Source organism: Spea bombifrons, chromosome 7 (genome assembly GCF_027358695.1).
Source record: "Spea bombifrons isolate aSpeBom1 chromosome 7, aSpeBom1.2.pri, whole genome shotgun sequence".
In the NCBI taxonomy this organism is placed as follows: domain Eukaryota; kingdom Metazoa; phylum Chordata; class Amphibia; order Anura; family Pelobatidae; genus Spea; species Spea bombifrons.
The window spans coordinates 40,626,470-40,644,937 of NC_071093.1; the positions used below are offsets into that span (position 1 = coordinate 40,626,470).

Here is an 18,468-nt window from a genome sequence, read left to right on the forward strand (position 1 = left end):
ACATGTTAGTTTGAGGTGTAACTGTAACCCAAGACCTCCCTCATAGTACATTTGCTGTAACAACACGATAGATAAAATAAAAAAAACTCAAGAACTGTATTAAACAGCCCAAAACATGTTTGGCTGTGGGCCCCCAAGGTATCCATGTTCTTGGATAAGACCTTTCCCCCTTCCTACCTGTGATAAGCATTTTCCTCTCTCAGCTGCTGAAGTTCTCGTTCTAATTTGGGGACTCTTGACAGATCAGATTTCATGCTCTTCACGATGGCTGCATCCTGCTCCTGAGAAGACAGTTTCTGCTCCAAATTCTACAAAGACAACACAAGCGACCCATTGTTAAAATGCTACGATTTATGCACACAAAGCGGAAGCTTTCTTTGAGCAGTGAATACACTATCGGTAATACTGTTACAGTAAAGTGTGGTTTATTTCACATTCTTCCAATTAAAATTTGTTTATGTATAAAACCAGAGGTCATCATCTTGGCAGCCCTGTGATACTTGAGCCAGAGCGTTTCTCTGGGGTATTAGTAGATTATAATAGATTGGGCTGCGTTCAAAAAATATATATATATTATTTATTGTTTTGTATAGCGCCATCAAATGATATATACATATTGTTAATGAGGAACAGGAAGTCAGGTTTTATAAATGTGTAGACATGGAAAGGTAATATTTGTTAGACAAACAGACTCACCTTGATTTTCTGCTCATATTCAGTATTTAGCGCCTGCAGTTCCTGAGTGGTTTGGATTTTCTGGTTGCTTTCATCTAACTTCCTGCAAATGCATTTAGATTGTTGAAATATCCTTAATATAGTTTATATTTCTTAAATTATATATATTATTTTTTAAAAAATATAGAAACAAAATGACTACAAATCATCTTTTGGTATCAAATATTCTAGTATAATATTTATTTATAATATAAACAAAACGCGAGTTGTAGATTTGAGTTTTTACAGTATTGTAAAATGTAAAAGCTTTTTGGGTGGGTAAGAAGTCATAGTTACAGAAACAGAAGATTCCCGCAGGTTTATACAGATATGGAGCATTTGAATCCACAAAGAGTCACTTCTGTTTATTCCAGATACAGAAGAACCTCAGAAAATGTCTCCATTCAGCTTCCGGGACACGATAAGAAAGCTGTTTTACACAACAGAGACTAACGCCTGAACACTCATTCAACTCAAACTTTCTTCCCGCCGGTATCAAGATGGCTTTTTTCAAAAGAAAAAACAAATAATTTCCTTTCTCCGAACCAGAGAACGAGAACAATCTTTTAAAGCCTGCTAAGCTGCATAGGATGTGCTTTCAAAAGACAAAAACCGAAGGTAGGACGGGCAGATGGAGTCTCTTAAATCACTCACTTGCGCTGTATTTCCAGCTGTTCGCTCAGCCCCTGCTTTTCTGTGTCTTGAGTCTTTATTTGCATCTCTTGGTTCATTATGGTCCACTGAAGCTCTGATATCTTTCCTTTTAACGCAGTTATGGTCTGTATCCACCGAGATTGGAAAAACAAAAATAAATGAAATTCTTGTCAGAAAAGGCCATTTGAACAACAGTAAAGAACAGACACTTCATTGTAAACACCCAAATCTATTCCTGACACAGATAAAATAGACCGCGATATATATATATATATATATATTGAATAAAAATAAAAATTATTTTTTCCTGCTTCGTATATAATCTCAAACAGGTAAGACATGTCATGCAGAAAGTGTGAAGATGCCTTAAGTCGCACTCAAAATAGAGAGACGGGAAATAGGTTAAATGTATTCCTTAATGATTTGCGTTAAAGTAACAAGTCCTCTTTAATAATAAGACATATTGGAAAAATGCTGCTTTGGTTTCTAGTTGGAAATTTTAACAATATTCCTAAAGTTGAATAACTGCAATGATAAGAAGAAAAAAATCACATTCCATTATTAGTCTATAATGAAGGGTTGGCCTCAATGTCTCTTGTTCAATAAGTTGCATACTCTACATAATGTAAGGACAATAATTCCACATATATATGCTTTGTTGCCATAGCAGCAGTAAAATTATTCGAATGTATGCCGTTCAAATGATTGAGGAAAGCATTTTCTCGGTTAAAAACCTACAGCACTCCATTACTGCTTTCCAAAAGGTAGCACCGGACGATGAGTAGAGGAAAGCAATCGAAGCCGTTACCTCGTTAGCTTCAGATAGTTTTGTCTCCCTCTCGAGAAGCTTCTTGCTCTGCGCTTCCATGGTTTTCTTGAAGGATTTGTTCATTTCATTCTGCTCCTGCAGCTTGTTCTGGAAATCAGCCTCCCTCTCGTCCAACATCTTGATCCGAGTGATGAGGTCCTGGTTCCGTTCTGCCTCACGCTATCGAGAAGTAAAACACAGAGATCGGATTTCAAATTATTTGTTAAAAGGAACTTGTGATAAAAAATAAAAAAAAGGTTACATGAAAAGAACACGTTAGGCTTTCGGGTGGAAAGTATACAGACTTTGGATTTCACTGTAATGGCGCAAGATCTCCTTTGTTAATAAGGGATCCACAGAGACACCAAAGGAAATAAGGATCGTAGAAGATTGGCTCAATTGGCTTCCTAATTTTCCAATTTTGTGTGTTTTTTTTTACCATTAATACAAATAGTTAGAAATCGAGATACCGCTGGTCACACAGATCAATGAAGTCATTAAAGAAAGAGAAACCTAAGAAAAAGAATAACATCTAATATGAACAAGAAGGCCCCGGAAATATTCTTTTGATTGCAAGCTCTTTTAAACAGGGCCCAATTATGGGATGCACTACTTGTTATGTCCTGCTTACACATTGTACAGCGCTATGGAATATGATAGCGCTATATAAATCAATAAATAATAATTTTCTACTTAAGGGTAAAAAAAAATGACCCTAAAGGAACTAGGGTGCACGTTTCTAGGGAACGCATCAACCGACCCAAATATTCTTAGTTTTGAAAGGGAATCTAATATTTATCTGCGGTGGATCGTTAGGACACTTTGCCTCGCCGCTCCCGCTGTCACAGACTCCCACTGCACCAAACCATCACTCAGTCCCTTTATACCGAATCCTTCTGCATTGCAGGGATTATAGACAATGGCAGCCCAAGCCACTGAATACATTAAATATTCATTACGCAGCACTTTACGAACCTCGTAGTTCTTGGCGTTGGCGCTGGCTTCTTTCTCCAGCTCGATACGAGCTCGCTTGTGACTCAGATCCATCTGCATTCTCTCTCGTTCCACCTGAATAAGGTGCGACTTGGAGCGGATCTGCGCTGCTTGGTCCTCCATCTGTGAGAATATAAGAGGGGGTATCGGTACGATGTAGGCTGAAACGCCCGCAATGTCACAAAGCTAAAAAAACAGTAATAGGTATTTTTCCTCTTTAAATCTATACGCAGATAAATAACACAGATAGGGGAGCCAAGCGTTTATAACCCATCATGTCTCACAGATAAAACGTGCTCCTGCTTCACGAAAAGAAAAATGGTCTGCAGCTCGCAGAATATGACAATAAATGCATTTTATCAGATAAAATAATAATAATAAATATTATAAATAATAATAATAAAGCGTTAACCCTAAATATACCGATCGCTTAGTAAGCATGGGTTTAGAATAAGTGGAGACACCACGGGTTTGATGTGAAGAAGCCCCACCAGAAATCTTTGCTGAAGCTGCATGTGCAGCGAAGCCCCCGTGGAGCTGGCCGAGCCGAGACTCTGCGACGTCTCATCCAGGGGCTGGGAAAGAAACTTATTGAAAGATCTTAACGTCGAAAGGACTGTGGTGTTTTCATCAATGTCGTCCATCTTGGTTGCTTTCAAAGCACAGGCCTAAAAAAGAGAGAGATGGAGAATGAATGTGAGAACGTGGAAGACCGCCATAACTTTACTGATCTGTATATAATACACAATGGGGTTATTTGGTCACAAGGGTGCACTTTATCTTTTATTATACACAGAGAACTTTAATATGCATTCTTCTGTACATCAGACATCCCTCCGATTTTTGGGGATCACTTGTTATTCAGCGCGATGAAGATCGTTGCCGCCTCGCAGCCCCGGTTCCAACCCCAAACCCCCGGGATGACGGAGAGGATGATACAGAACCGGCCCACAGCCAACCGGCCCCGTTTATGAATCGCCGATCAGAACAGGGCATCGGAACGCGTTACAGACTTTGAAGGGACAGTTTAATGTTACTGGCAGAACAATGCAGATTACTCTGTAACCGCAACGCTTTGTGGGTACCAGTACTCTAACGGGTTGGGGGGGCAGATCCAACGTCGGCAGCTTCCTCCCTGAGCTGGCCTTGTATAACGTATAACGTATAATTCAATGGGTGAGAAATCTTGCCGATTTAACTATTAACTTCATAATGTATAGAGAAGGAGTGGAAACACAACTCTCCCCGGCCCCGACACGCACGCCGAGACCCGCGGGGGGGATAGAGGATGGCAAGCCGGCCAGTGACCACACTGTCTTTACAGGTGCCGTGACTGGGGTAGGCGATGCAGGCGGATTGGCTGGTAGGACTCACAGCCGTGGCTCTGTCCGTGCCTCTGAAACCTGGGAGTCGGGAACTGTACAGACATATCTATCAGCACAAACTGCTTTATAAACCCGCTTACTCCAGATCAAACAGCTCCAACAACTAAACACAAAGCACAGCCACCGAGACAATGAAGGGAAGGGGCAGCAGGACTGTTCCTCTAAGACAGGGGCACATGGGTGGTATGATACGGCTGCAAAATGAGTGAAGCAGAAATTGTCCCAAGAGCTTACAATTCAGTGCTATGGGGAGGGGGCTCAAAGTTTCACTGAAACCCGAGCGGTAGACGCGCTATTATGAAAGTGTGTATAAGGCCGATATATCACCACACGCTGTAAATAGGTCACATGACTCACCGGCACTCACACCGATCACCCAAACACGAACTGAACGATCCCGCTCGCAGCTTCTTCCCAGCAACGTCTCGCGAGAACTGCCATTTACCGTAATCCCTGGAGTCCGCGCGCACTACCTTAATGACGCTAATCTTCCACCAGCTCTGCCAGTCTGATCTAAGCAAAAGCTTTCGCTGAATACATTCCCTCCCGTATAGACCTTACTATAAATAGACATAGAAATGATATAGAAATATATATATAATTACACAAAATACATTTTAATGTAAAAGTCTATTACCCAGTGCAAATAATATTTACAATAATAACTCATACTTTATGGATGACATCATCACCCTAATGTAACAGTGTAAGTAACAAAATATTGCAGCAGGGGATCTTTGTTGTCTTATAAACAGAATGTCAGGTTAGTTTCTGGAAGATACATATGTTTAAATAACTAGAAAGTGGTTTTATTTTTATTATTTGGTGTATATGGCAAGCAAAAGAAAATACGAGTTAAAATAAATCTCTGTATGGAAATCTTGGGGGGGGAATCAAAAATAAATAATAAAAGTATATAATATATATATATATATATATATATATATATATATACCATATATATATATATATATATATGTATAATGCATTGTTTAATATAGCACCATCATATTCCACAGTGCTGTACAATGGAGATTTTATATCATATTATATATATAATATACATATACTGTTTAATATATATATATATATATATATATATATATATATATACACAGTGTATATATAAAATTAAATTATGGTTGGAAATTCTTGTTATAAGAATATAATATGTTATATTATATATGGTTGGAAAGTCTTGTTATAAGACCCAGGCTCCAGCGTTAAAAAAGTAAAATAAAGACTCTAAAATAAAGTAAAATGAAAATATTTAATTTAAGTACATTTGTATTAAATATAAGTGTAATTCTCTGTATTAAATGCAATAAATCGTGGATAGTTTGGTGGTTCCGCCGTTCACGCAGCTCTGCAGGGCTCCATCCGGATTCTATGACATTAACAGAAGCTATAAATTGGGCTAATAGGACGCTCTGCTTATATTATTTATAATTCCAATGTGCGCTTTTTATTTTATATTAACAAATTACAAAGAAATGAGAGAAAATACACGCCAAGCCTTTTTATAAACATGCCCGGAGAATAAGGTTTCGGATCCCACAGCCCAACATTTACTGTGTCAAAAATTTGGGGTCACTTAGCTGATTTTATGGAAAACAAGGAAATTTCTAGCTGGAACATAATTACAAAAGGGTTTTCCGACCATCAATTATCCTATTAACCTTAAACTCGGATTAGAACACAATGTGCCATTGGAACACAGGAGTGATGGGAGTGATAAAGGCCATTGGAACACAGGAGTGATGGGAGTGATAAAGGGCCATTGGAACACAGGAGTGATGGGAGGGATAAAGGGCCATTGGAACACAGGAGTGATGGGAGTGATAAAGGGCCATTGGAACACAGGAGTGATGGGAGGGATAAAGGGCCATTGGAACACAGGAGTGATGGGAGTGATGGGAGCGATAAAGGGCCTCTGTATGCCTATGAAGATATTCCATTAAAAATCAGCCGTTTCCAGCTACAACATTAACCCGGTCTGTGCTGGATTTGTGATCCATTTCACGTTGTTTTAATAAACGAAATGTTCTATTCTTAAAAAAAATAAAAAAAACAAACACACAAAGACATTGCTAAGTGACCCCAAACTTTTGAACGCGGGGTATATTGTCGCTGTTCCTACATTAAGTGACACAACCACACCAACCCCTTCACTCGCAAATAACGGTAAACAGAACAAGACGATAACGTGGCTGTAAATTTGCGTCGTTTTTAGGATTCCACGTCCTTCGCGTCGTGTAAAGTACGTTAGTTTGCCGGAGACGGGTCTCCTTTGTGAAATCTCGCCAATAAATAGGTCTCGGCAGAGTCCGTCCTGCTGGCCTTCGGCTTCACGTTCCTCACGTCCTGAAATCTCTGCCGCAGCCTGTCTCGTACGAGACAGCTTTTGCCTCCGTCCCACAGCTTGCAAAGAAAGCTGCCCCCCGGACGCAAGACTCTTTCAGTCAAATCGAGGAGGGAAAGACACATGTTGACCAGCTTCTGATGGTCCAGTTCCCGGATCCCGCTGGCATTGGGAGCCATATCACTCAAGACGACATCTGCTTTCCCGGTGGGAAGAAGGCTAACGACTTTATTTTGGGTGACGGGGTCGGTTATATCAGAGTCTGACAGGAACACGGCTCCTTCCAACGGAGAGACGTGAAGAAGATCCACTCCGACTACAAAGCCGACATCCACATTGGGTTCTAGAAGAAGAGAAACGATTAGAGGCCAACTCAGCGGCCCAGAAGAAGTCCCTTCTTCTATGGTGGCACCACCGGTGAAACCAGAAAACTTTACATGTACAAATCAGACAATTAAGGATTTTTTACACTAAAAAAACGCTATTCACCTGTGCCCAAGGAATTTACTTTCTGAACAACCACCTGACTCCAAGCTCCAGGAGCGGCCCCGCAGTCGATGACGCTATGACCTGGAAGCAGAAGCTTGTATTTGCTGTCAATCTCCAGGAGTTTGAAGGCGCTCCGGCATCTGTAGTTGTTTGCTTGCGCTGCTTTCACATAAGGGTCGCTCGTCTGCCGGGCTAACCACCTCTGCTCGGCTCCCGTTTTGGCCTTCTTGAATGCCGGGGTGACATGCAGGTTACAGTGCCGAGCCAAGGGCCTTGCCGTCTGTAACACACTACCCGGTGCGCATGCACATCATTACAATAAAGGAGAGGAGCCGTACCCCAAATTATACAACGACCGTCTTCCCAGTGACCCTTATATGTTATTATACCGGGGAGCTTTATTCACTAAACGGGGAGCTCAGGTCTAGACGCTATCACTTGGACCAACACTGGCAGGTCCGTCCGTCTTGAAGGGATGATCTGGTCGTGAATAATGCATAATTTACTGGGTTAGAAGACTATGAAGCAATCTCCCAGATTAATTATACATTATACAGGGCAGCCGAGCTCCTCCTGCAGCAGAAGGTCGCTGGTGACGGACCTTCATAAAAACAAATAGCTGAAACCCCAATAAAACCCCAATATTTTTCCGGTAAAATATGGTCTTAAGGGCAATTCTGTTACCAGGGCAGGAATTATTGTTATTATTAATAATAATATATTCGTACCTAATATTTAAATAAACATATATAAAATATAATAAATCATAAAAAAAAACATAAAAACAACATTAAAAAAAATCAAATGGAACAGCAGAGGATATTTTACTCAAAACAGCCAGTTAACCCTTTGATGCCTAGATACCCCAAGGTGCGCAACAGCCCAGGAGCCACTGATGAGCACTCACCGGGTTACTGGAAGCGCCATGACCACCGAGTGCTGCCAGAAGAAGCACCCACCGGGGCACAGTGTCCCTGACGCCATGCTGAAGCAGCCGCCGCCATCTTTATTATGGGCAAAGAAAGTTTGAATACTCGTTGCACAAATGAATCCCCCAAGTCCACCTCAGACGCAGCAAAACAAAATCATGTACGGCGAACAACAACTCCTCTTAGATTACCCTGCATGAATCTCATATTTAAATATAAATATCTCATATGTATAAGTGACGATGGAACGTGTTTATTAATCATATATTTGTACCGTAGACAGGCACACATGACATGTTATGGATGCAGCTTCGTGTAGTAATGATGAGAGACCTTCTCTGCCCTAGTCAAAGATGGCGGAGGAGGCGTCCACAGTGTGGGAGCACGTGATCTACTGTAGCGCTCCACGTGTGTTTACTGCAGGCCAGTTCCTGTACGTCCCAGAGCGCCAATTATAACAAGAAGCCGGCGCCGGGGCTTCATACGGGTAAGAGTTACTGGGTTAAGGGGTTGTAGGTATTGAGTGTGTTACTAATTTACTGGCTTGGAATATATATATATATATATATATATATACATATACACATATAAATATATACATACACATATAATATAGCGGTACCTACCTAGTGTCCCTGTTTAAAAATGACAGTCCCTCTTTGGGGGCACAAATCGCTCTGCCCCTTTATTCCAGTAGCTCAGAATGTTTGCTGGGTATGGGGTTCTGCAGACACAATAATGTAGAATATAAAGGAAAAAAAAAATAAAAGTTTCTAAATTAAATTGTGTAAATAAAATACAGTATTAAATGTTTAAATATTTTAATTCCGTGCTAGTGATTTGCTTCAAAGCAATCACGTGCGTGGAATTCAGGGGTAGTGGCTGCTACAGATCACTGGGGACACCCAGCGATCAGTAGCAGTCGCCCCTCGCGATCCCAGCGGCCTTAGCGACGCTGGATCGCACATCATCGATGACGTACCTGGTACGTCCCGGTCTGTGGGTGACACCCAACCAGGAAGTACCAGGTACGTCACTGGTACGGAAGGGGTTAATCCATTGTCTTGTTTTGTAAATAGCTGTTAATAGGTTATGTGGTCAGATGAAGTCTCACCCGGCAATACGGTCCCATTTCAGGCGTTGGTGGGTACGGGGCAGGCGCTCATCTCTCGGCAAGGTGTCCACATCAAGAACACGAGAAATGATGCTGGAAATGGGACGGGGTGCGATGCTTACGGCAGTAATAATGAGAACGAGTAATAATCAGATTATTTGTATTCCATACAATGCTGCTGTGCTTCGGTGATCTCCGGCGTGATGTTGTTTGGTGGATTAGGTGATCTCCGGTGTGATGTCGTTTGGTCTGGATTAGGTGATTTCTGGCGTGATGTCGTTTGGTGGATTAGGTGATCTCCGGCGTGATGTCGTTTGGTGGATTAGGTGATCTCCGGCGTGATGTCGTTTGGTGGATTAGGTGATCTCCGGCGTGATGTCGTTTGGTGTGGATCAGGTGATCTCCGGCGTGATGTAGTTTGGTGTGGATTAGGTGATCTCCGGCGTGATGTCGTTTGGTGTGGATTAGGTGATCTCCGGCGTGATGTAGTTTGGTGGATTAGGTGATCTCCGGCGTGATGTAGTTTGGTGGATTAGGTGATCTCTGGCGTGATGTAGTTTGGTGGATTAGGTGATCTCCGGCGTGATGTCGTTTGGTGTGGATTAGGTGATCTTCGGCGTGATGTAGTTTGGTGGATTAGGTGATCTTCGGCGTGATGTAGTTTGGTGGATTAGGTGATCTCTGGCGTGATGGAGTTTGGTGGATTAGGTGATCTCCGGCGTGATGTAGTTTGGTGGATTAGGTGATCTCCGGTGTGATGTCGTTTGGTGTGGATTAGGTGATCTCTGGCGTGATGGAGTTTGGTGGATTAGGTGATCTCCGACGTGATGTCGTTTGGTCTGGATTAGGTGATCTATGGCGTGATGGAGTTTGGTGGATTAGGTGATCTCCGCCGTGATGTCGTTTGGTGTGGATTAGGTGATCTCCGGCGTGATGTAGTTTGGTGGATTAGGTGATCTCCGGCGTGATGTCGTTTGGTGTGGATTAGGTGATCTCCGGCGTGATGTAGTTTGGTGGATTAGGTGATCTCCGGCGTGATGTAGTTTGGTGGATTAGGTGATCTCCGGCGTGATGTAGTTTGGTGGATTAGGTGATCTCCGGTGTGATGTCGTTTGGTGTGGATTAGGTGATCTCCGGCGTGATGTCGTTTGGTGGATTAGGTGATCTCTGGCGTGATGGAGTTTGGTGGATTAGGTGATCTCCGCCGTGATGTCGTTTGGTGTGGATTAGGTGATCTCCGGCGTGATGTAGTTTGGTGGATTAGGTGATCTCCGGCGTGATGTAGTTTGGTGGATTAGGTGATCTCCGGCGTGATGTCGTTTGGTGTGGATCAGGTGATCTCCGGCGTGATGTAGTTTGGTGTGGATTAGGTGATCTCCGGCGTGATGTAGTTTGGTGTGGATTAGGTGATCTCCGGCGTGATGTAGTTTGGTGTGGATTAGGTGATCTCCGGCGTGATGTCGTTTGGTGTGGATTAGGTGATCTCCGGCGTGATGTCGTTTGGTGTGGATTAGGTGATCTCCGGCGTGATGTCGTTTGGTGTGGATTAGGTGATCTCCGGCGTGATGTTGTTTGGTGGATTAGGTGATCTCCGGCGTGATGTCGTTTGGTGTGGATCAGGTGATCTCCGGCATGATGTCGTTTGGTGTGGATCAGGTGATCTCCGGCGTGATGTCGTTTGGTGTGGATCAGGTGATCTCCGGCATGATGTCGTTTGGTGTGGATTAGGTGATCTCCGGCGTGATGTAGTTTGGTGGATTAGGTGATCTCCGGCGTGATGTAGTTTGGTGTGGATTAGGTGGTCTCCGGCGTGATGTCGTTTGGTGTGGATTAGGTGATCTCTGGCGTGATGTCGTTTGGTGGATTAAAATGAACCTTTTAACTGTAACATTGAAATAATCCTCCTTTTTATCTCTGGCTGGTATGTAGACGGAGAGGATGATGTCTACATCAAAGCTGCTAACGCTAGTGCTAGTCGTCCAACCGCCAAGAATCCTGCTGGGCATGAAGAAGCGCGGCTTTGGCGCCGGCCGCTGGAACGGCTTCGGAGGGAAAGTACAGACCGGGGAGACGATAGAAGAAGCTGCAAAGCGGTGAGGAGGTTCGGGACCACGATGGTCTGCGAGGTGTCCACCGGAAATCCACTCCCACGGTCCTTCTTTGCGCAGAACCCACTTTTAATGGTGGCTGTCCCACCTACCCTTCAGAATTTAACCATTTCATAACTACATTATTATAAACAACCATTTTCCCAGTAGTCTTGGCTGCCCAAAGGATTGTCTTATTCATAATTTGTGCTGGGAACACTTGTCACGTGACACAGAAACGGGCACTGATAAATTGTTACCATAGCAACTAAATACAAAAATGTCTGTTTTCTTGTGATTGAAAGTTCAGAGACAAGAATAACATTACAGAACTGCTAAGGTTTAAGTGTAAGTTTGGTTTATACAATAGCTTTGTTTCAGGTACACTAACGTTCAAAAGTTTGGGGTCACTTAGCTGTTTTCATGGAAAACAAGGATATTTCTGGCTGTAACATAATCGCAAAAGGGTGTTCTAATGATCAATTAGCCAGGAGTGATGGGAGTGGTAAAGGGCCGTTGGAACACAGGAGTGATGGGAGTGATAAAGGGCCATTGGAACACAGGAGTGATGGGAGTGATAAAGGGCCGTTGGAACTCAGGAGTGATGGGAGTGATAAAAAGCCCCTGTGAGGAGATTATATTATTTTGTATTTTATGTCTTTTTTTTTTAATTTAAATCGATCCATTGCATTTATAGGGAGCTATGGGAAGAAAGCAGCCTCAGAGTGGAGACTCTGCAGAAGATCGGTCAGATTAAGTTTGAGTTTATCGGCAGCACGGAAATACTGGACGTCCATGTGTTCCGGGCTGACGACTTTACCGGAGAACCGACCGAAAGCGAAGGTGATTGCTTTTACTTTAGATATTTTTAATTGTTTTACCCAGTTTGCTGTACTGTCAGTCTACATTTCTTTTCTGGCCCATCTGCTGTGTGAATTTGTCCGTATTTGGTGACCATGTTTCGACTTTGATAACTTTGAAAGCCATCTGGGTTTTTCATGATAAAACTAAATCCAAAGCATTTTCAGCCAAACTTTGCATTTTCCAAATAAATAAATTCGAAGCATTTTTTAACCAAACTTTGCGTTTCAGAAATGCGTCCTCAGTGGTTTGAGTTGGAAAACATACCGTATGAAGGAATGTGGCCAGATGACAGATATTGGATGCCTCTTCTTCTCCAGAAAAAGAAGTTTCTAGGATATTTTAAGTTTGAGGGCCATGACACCATTCTGGATTACACCTTGGAGCAGGTTGATGATGTCTAAGAACTTAACCAACGGCAACACAGCTTTGACTCAACATCGACGTACAAATAGTACGCAGGTCACCAAATGTATTCTTATAGTTAAGATCTAAAGTTTATGTTCAGTTTATCTTTTTTTTTATTCCAGTTTCTCAAAAAAGTTAAACGGTTTTATTTTAACCCCTTCGCGACCTTTGCCGGTTCAGGACCGTCATGACAAGAAGGTCACTAAATGACCTTTGACGGTCCTGAACCGTCAAAAAGTTAAATAAGCTTAGAAAGTGATCAAGGATCACTTTCTTCGCTTAAACGGCCTTGCTGCAATGCCTCGATGTCGAGGCATTCAGCAAGGCCGAGATCGGCATCGGGGGCCATGTCTGGCCCCTCCCCGCGGCGTCAACAGCCGCCATACATTGTATGGCGGCGGACGCCCGTTTTAAAAGCGTTTAGGAGGCGATCAACGATCGCCTCCTAAACTTAAATGGTGTCGCTGGAATGCCTCGATCAGGAGGCATCCAGCGACACCAAACACTTACCTTTAGGTGGGCTGTGACCGCTCCGGAGAGCGGTCACAGCCGCCGCTGCCGGTGATCTTCGCCATCAAGCAAGATGGCGGCGGCCCGGGAACTAAAACAATAGAGACGAAAAAGTTCGCTAGAGGGTCTCCAGACCCTCTAGAGAACTGGCTCCACTTGCTGGTTGAATACAGGTACTGCATTCAACCATGCAAGTCAATGGAGCCCAGCTTTCTAATCACTATGTGATTAGTAAAATATTCAAAAAAAAATAATAAAAAAAAAAAAATGGAAAAAAAAAAAAAATGTGCTAACATTTAAAAATAATTATGCAGTGATGTCACTAGATGAACCATCCAGTACCAGCAAAATGTGTAAAAAAAAAATATAAAAAAAGTATTAAAAAAATAAAAAAATAAAAAAATAAAGTTTATTATTTTGAGCAAGTGCTAAAATTTCTCAAAAATCTTTGTTAAAATAAAAGCACTTCAAATACCCAAGGGGTGTCTAATATATAAAAAAAATGGCTGATGGGGTAAATTGGAGTGGCCTAGCTCACAGATAGGGCATAGGTACAGACTGACCAAAATGGAGAAAAAAAGCGCACTTCCCAAATGTGGCATTTTAAATCTGAAACAACCCGACAAACCCATGCATGTCGGGTATCGCTGCACTCAGGAGATGTTCCTGAACACATATTGGGGGGTTGTTTGACAGTGACATATACCAGGACCTGTATATCTATAACTAAAGTACAATTTGTGTGAAAAAAAATTACTATTACAAAGTTTGACAAAGTGTAGTTCTATAATTGGTGCATGGAAAGGGTTAAAATAACAGCATTCGGAATACCCTGGGGTGTCTAGTTTTCCAAAATATATGGTTTGAATGGGTTAAATTGAGTTAACCGGCTTCAAAGATATTCCAAAGAGGAGATGGAGGCAGAATGACCAAATGACCACCTGAATTACGCATGCCCCAAAAGTAGCCTTTTACCAGCCAAACAATCTGACAAACCCATGCATGTGGGGTATCGCTGTACTCAGGAGATGTTCCTGAACACACATTGGGGTGTTGTTAGACAGTGGCATATAACAGAACCTGTATATCTATAACTAAAGTACAATTTGTGTGGAAAAAAAAATAAAAAAAATTACTATTACAAAGTTTGACAAAGTGTAGTTGTATAATTGGTGCATGGAAAGGGTTAAAATAACAGCATTTGGAATACCCTGGGGTGTCTAGTTTTCAAAAATATATGGTTTGAGGGGGTTAAATTGAGTTAACCGGCTTCAAAGATGTTCCAAAGAGGAGATGTAGGCAGACTGACCAGATTTGTTAAAAAAGATTTGGAAATCATAAAACGCTGCTTGTACTTATTGCCCTATAACGTACAAAAAACAGCAAAAAAACATAAAAACATTGGGTATCTCTAAACTCAGGACAAGTAGTAGAATCTATTTAGCTAGTTTTTTTACTTGCTTTTTTAGGTGAGTAAAAGATTTTTCAAATAAAAGTCATAAAATGTCTTTTTTTTCAATTTTTCACCATGTTTTTTTTATTTTTTTTATAGTAAATAAGATGATACGATCAAAATAATGGTATCTGAAGAAAGCCCATCTTGTCCTGAAAAAAACAATATATAACTTATGTGGGTACACTAAATGGGTGAGGAGAAAATTACACCTGAACACAAGCACCACAAAAGTGTCAAAACAGCCTCGGTCCCACAGGGTAGAAAACGAAAAATGAGCCCGGTCCTTAAGGGGTTAAATAAATTTTCTAGTTTCTATTTTATATTTTTCTTTTGGTAGCGGCTTTGCTCAAGTCAAATACTTTCAAATCACAACAGCACAGAAGGATACGGCTTTGATATCCATGCAAAAAGGGCCTTCTATATGCATTGAAAATAGGGTTGGAGTGGTCCTTCTTGTAATAATTTAACTGTTACGCCATTTGTAAGTGTATCCAGGTTCCCTTTCATGTTAGTCCCTGTTATGTTGAGGAGCAGGTCACATGAAAACCCTTCTTCTTGGTTATAGAAGGACCTCAAGTTGCCACATTGCAGAGCTGAGAGGTAGTTAAAACACTTATCTTTGTCCCTGTGTAATCATTCGATAAACTTCACTGTTTGGTCCTAGTTAAAGCAGCACACAGCAGCAGTTTGGGGAAAATATTTCAGCACCTCAATGGTTTGGTGCTCACAATCAATTAAGAGACCTTTATCCCCTTTGCAGCCAAGGACCGAGGGGGATACGGTACAAAAAAAACGGTCCTAGAAGACCAAGAAGGTATCCCCTACGTCATAGGCTTTTTGCACTGGCAGGGCTAAGTCACTGTCGGTTTCACAGCCGTAGTTGGCAGCCCATACCCCGACAGGGGTGACCGGTGTGAGTAAGCACAAAGAACCAAGTGAAAACTCAAAACAGAGTGAAAACTGAAAAAGAAAAAAAAAAAAGTTATTGCCAACTTTGAAATAAATTCATGGTAATAAGGCTTCTAAAAAGGGTCAAAATGGCCCTCGTAAAATACCCTGGAGAACGCCCTAGTTGTGCTGAAACAAAAAATAATTTTTGGGGTTCACTAACCGAGAAAGAGGGGCAGTAACATATATACACAGCAACAACACAAAAACAGGCTGCGTGATATTTATCCACCACTGGTGAGCGCAGGGTCGTCGGATTACTCGCATACATCCAATCTGGCAACAAAAGCGATCGCTATGATTTTTAGAAGGACTCTTATAAAACAGCAAAATTAAAAAAAAAAAAAAAAAAAACTACCAACGATAAATAATGTTCGCACACCGATTGTGGTTCCATATATATTTTATTAAATATTTTACGCATTGTACAATAATACATATATTTTTCCATCATACATCTTGGCGGTATTTTGTATCCTTTGGAATGTAAGAAGCTTTTTAGTGTAATAACCAACACTATATATCGGGCCGTTCCAGTTTAAAATACTATAAGCATCCCATGAGAAAGCCCAGGAAGATATCATTATGGTTACCAACGATAGATCTGGAAGCAGACATATCTTTTCTGGCCATACTGGTATCTAAGCGCTTGCTTTTTCTCGTAGTCCACATGGCTGTGGTTAAGTTAATAGAGAGTTCTATGCTTCTACGTCCTGGATCATGGAGAGCTGGAGGTCATGTGGTCCATCGTAAATGGAGCCTTCTAAGACCCATAGCTCTAACATGCCACTGGCACTACCCGGAATTTGTTTGCAGTTGAACTTGCGTAAGCCAAGATCTGTGGCATTATTATATTATTAATTTCCCGTCCAGATGGTATCTCCCATTTCCGTACCCACCCTTTACAAAAGCTCCCTCAACCAATCAACAACAACCAGCGACTTAGCAGTTGGGAAGAGAGAACACGGTGGGAGGAATAATGATGCTGAACCGGTGAAGAGTTCAGACGGGTCATTTAATGTATAGAATTTATGAAAAGTGACATATTTGGCTATATTGATAAAATTACAGGCCAGCTCTCCGTGATCCGGGATTTAGACGCACACAAGATGTTTTGCGTGCTATTTTGTTCTTTAACAAGGTACAAAAATACATAAAACGTCATCCTTAATCCTGATACAGTATATAATTCTGTAATGTAGTGATTATTGCTGAAGGCACATGGCTGGTTAGAAGGTTTTATATCAACATCTCTCGATACTGTAACATCTAGCAAACAAAAGCTTACAAAATCTTATTTTAATACAGGTTCCTATCATTGCCACATAATAAAATATATTATATATTCATTTGGATCAAACACTGTGCAATATAGCTTTTATAGATCTCTTATCGTAATATTAAATTGCTCAAAAAATTAGTTTTATGCAGCAAAAAAATTCTAAGAAAAAGTTTTATATTCCAAAAAAATAAAATACTTTGAATGCCGGGCCTCATGGAGATCAGATTCCCCAGAAGCAGGGATATAAGATGTTACGAAACTTGCGACCCTGAACACTGTTTCTTCTTACTAATATTAATAATTAATGAATATTTTGCAATAATAATATTTTACATCTTGTTTTCCAAGACGACTTGGCTAGTGCCGACGATGATAATATTATGATAAGCTTGTCGCTTAGACAAAACAAATAATTCTTAAGATTGATATATATTTTGTCAGTTTAAAAAAAAAAAAAAATCACAGATTCATAGTAATTCCTGCTTTGTTGTGTGCTAACACTGATTGCCGGAACGGTGAAAAATATATAATTTCAACAATATTTGCATTATAGAATACTGAGTTATTTTTTTTTTATACAAACAAGTAACTTTATACATGAAAGGGGAAAATAATAATAAAAAAAACAACACATACAAGGAGATTATACCAGATAAATGCAATTATATCTGTCTTATTGCCGAGGATGAAGTAAAGCGTTGCCAGTAGCAACCGACAGCCGCAAACTGACCACACAATTAAAGGGATATTTCTGATGGATGTTAACACTAATGTCTAGTTTTCCTGGTAGAACTACAGGGTTGAAGTTGAAACTGGGTGGGCGTCCGATACAAACTTGGCCTACAAGTACCAAGTCCAGGATGGTCCACCTTAAATGTAAGCGTTAATACTGACGGCCGTGTCATTCACTGCTATTTCCAGAGGACTTCAATTTTTTCGTAACACAAAATATACCGATATAATAGAAGCTCTGATTTGGAACCCTGACCCACTGATCTACAATGGAAAGGTTTTAAAAAGTATTTGAGGCCTATTCACTAAAGGGAAGGTTGAACAGAGTAGTGTTTCAGCTGCTATACATTATGCATGTCTTTCCTCAGTCAGCTTCTGCGAGCCTGGCTGGCCCTGTATAATGTATAGTTAACCTGGGAGATCATGTATTAAATGATTGTGATCGTGGCAATTTAACTCTCTGGCTGAAAAGGCACATTAACGGCGAAGCAGAATTCAATATATCCGTCCAGAATGTACGCAACACTCGCCGGACAGATCCCGAAATGTGCGGATACAGCTTATCTAGTAATACTCTGAGAAATAATCAGAACATGTTCGGTTAAGCAGAATTATTCCGTTTTAAATGTCTTTTAAAAGGCCCTGCTTTTTTGAGCCCTTACTTACTAACACTTCTACTTCTACTAGGAATGGATCCAACTGCTGATTTTGAAAAGGCGCATCGCCTAACGCAATG

General features: G+C 41.2%; 3 protein-coding genes across 3 annotated transcripts in view; 1 reads left to right on the forward strand and 2 right to left on the reverse strand.

Annotated features, from left to right (window-relative positions):
- MAD1L1 (mitotic arrest deficient 1 like 1) overlaps positions 1-4,993 on the reverse strand; it is a 229,047-nt gene extending 224,054 nt beyond the window's left edge. Inside the window, exons 1-7 of the mRNA XM_053470470.1 lie at positions 4,912-4,993; positions 3,661-3,837; positions 3,152-3,292; positions 2,177-2,356; positions 1,369-1,493; positions 697-778; positions 178-308 (exon numbers count right to left, since the gene is read on the reverse strand). Of these exons, the coding sequence (XP_053326445.1) occupies positions 178-308; positions 697-778; positions 1,369-1,493; positions 2,177-2,356; positions 3,152-3,292; positions 3,661-3,813 (812 nt within the window). The 5' untranslated portion in view covers positions 3,814-3,837; positions 4,912-4,993. The remainder of the gene's footprint in view (positions 1-177; positions 309-696; positions 779-1,368; positions 1,494-2,176; positions 2,357-3,151; positions 3,293-3,660; positions 3,838-4,911) is intronic.
- Positions 4,994-6,640: 1,647 nt separating this feature from the next.
- MRM2 (mitochondrial rRNA methyltransferase 2) lies at positions 6,641-8,396 on the reverse strand. Its single transcript, XM_053471233.1, has 3 exons — positions 8,313-8,396; positions 7,406-7,695; positions 6,641-7,259 (listed from the first exon to the last, which is right to left on the reverse strand). Exons 1-3 carry the CDS (start codon positions 8,387-8,389, stop codon positions 6,820-6,822), a joined length of 807 nt encoding a protein of 268 aa, XP_053327208.1. The 5' UTR covers positions 8,390-8,396; the 3' UTR covers positions 6,641-6,819.
- Positions 8,397-8,759: 363 nt separating this feature from the next.
- On the forward strand, positions 8,760-12,958 carry NUDT1 (nudix hydrolase 1). Its single transcript, XM_053471234.1, has 4 exons — positions 8,760-8,821; positions 11,378-11,541; positions 12,233-12,378; positions 12,628-12,958. Exons 2-4 carry the CDS (start codon positions 11,387-11,389, stop codon positions 12,798-12,800), a joined length of 474 nt encoding a protein of 157 aa, XP_053327209.1. The 5' UTR covers positions 8,760-8,821; positions 11,378-11,386; the 3' UTR covers positions 12,801-12,958.
- Positions 12,959-18,468: the final 5,510 nt, after the last annotated feature.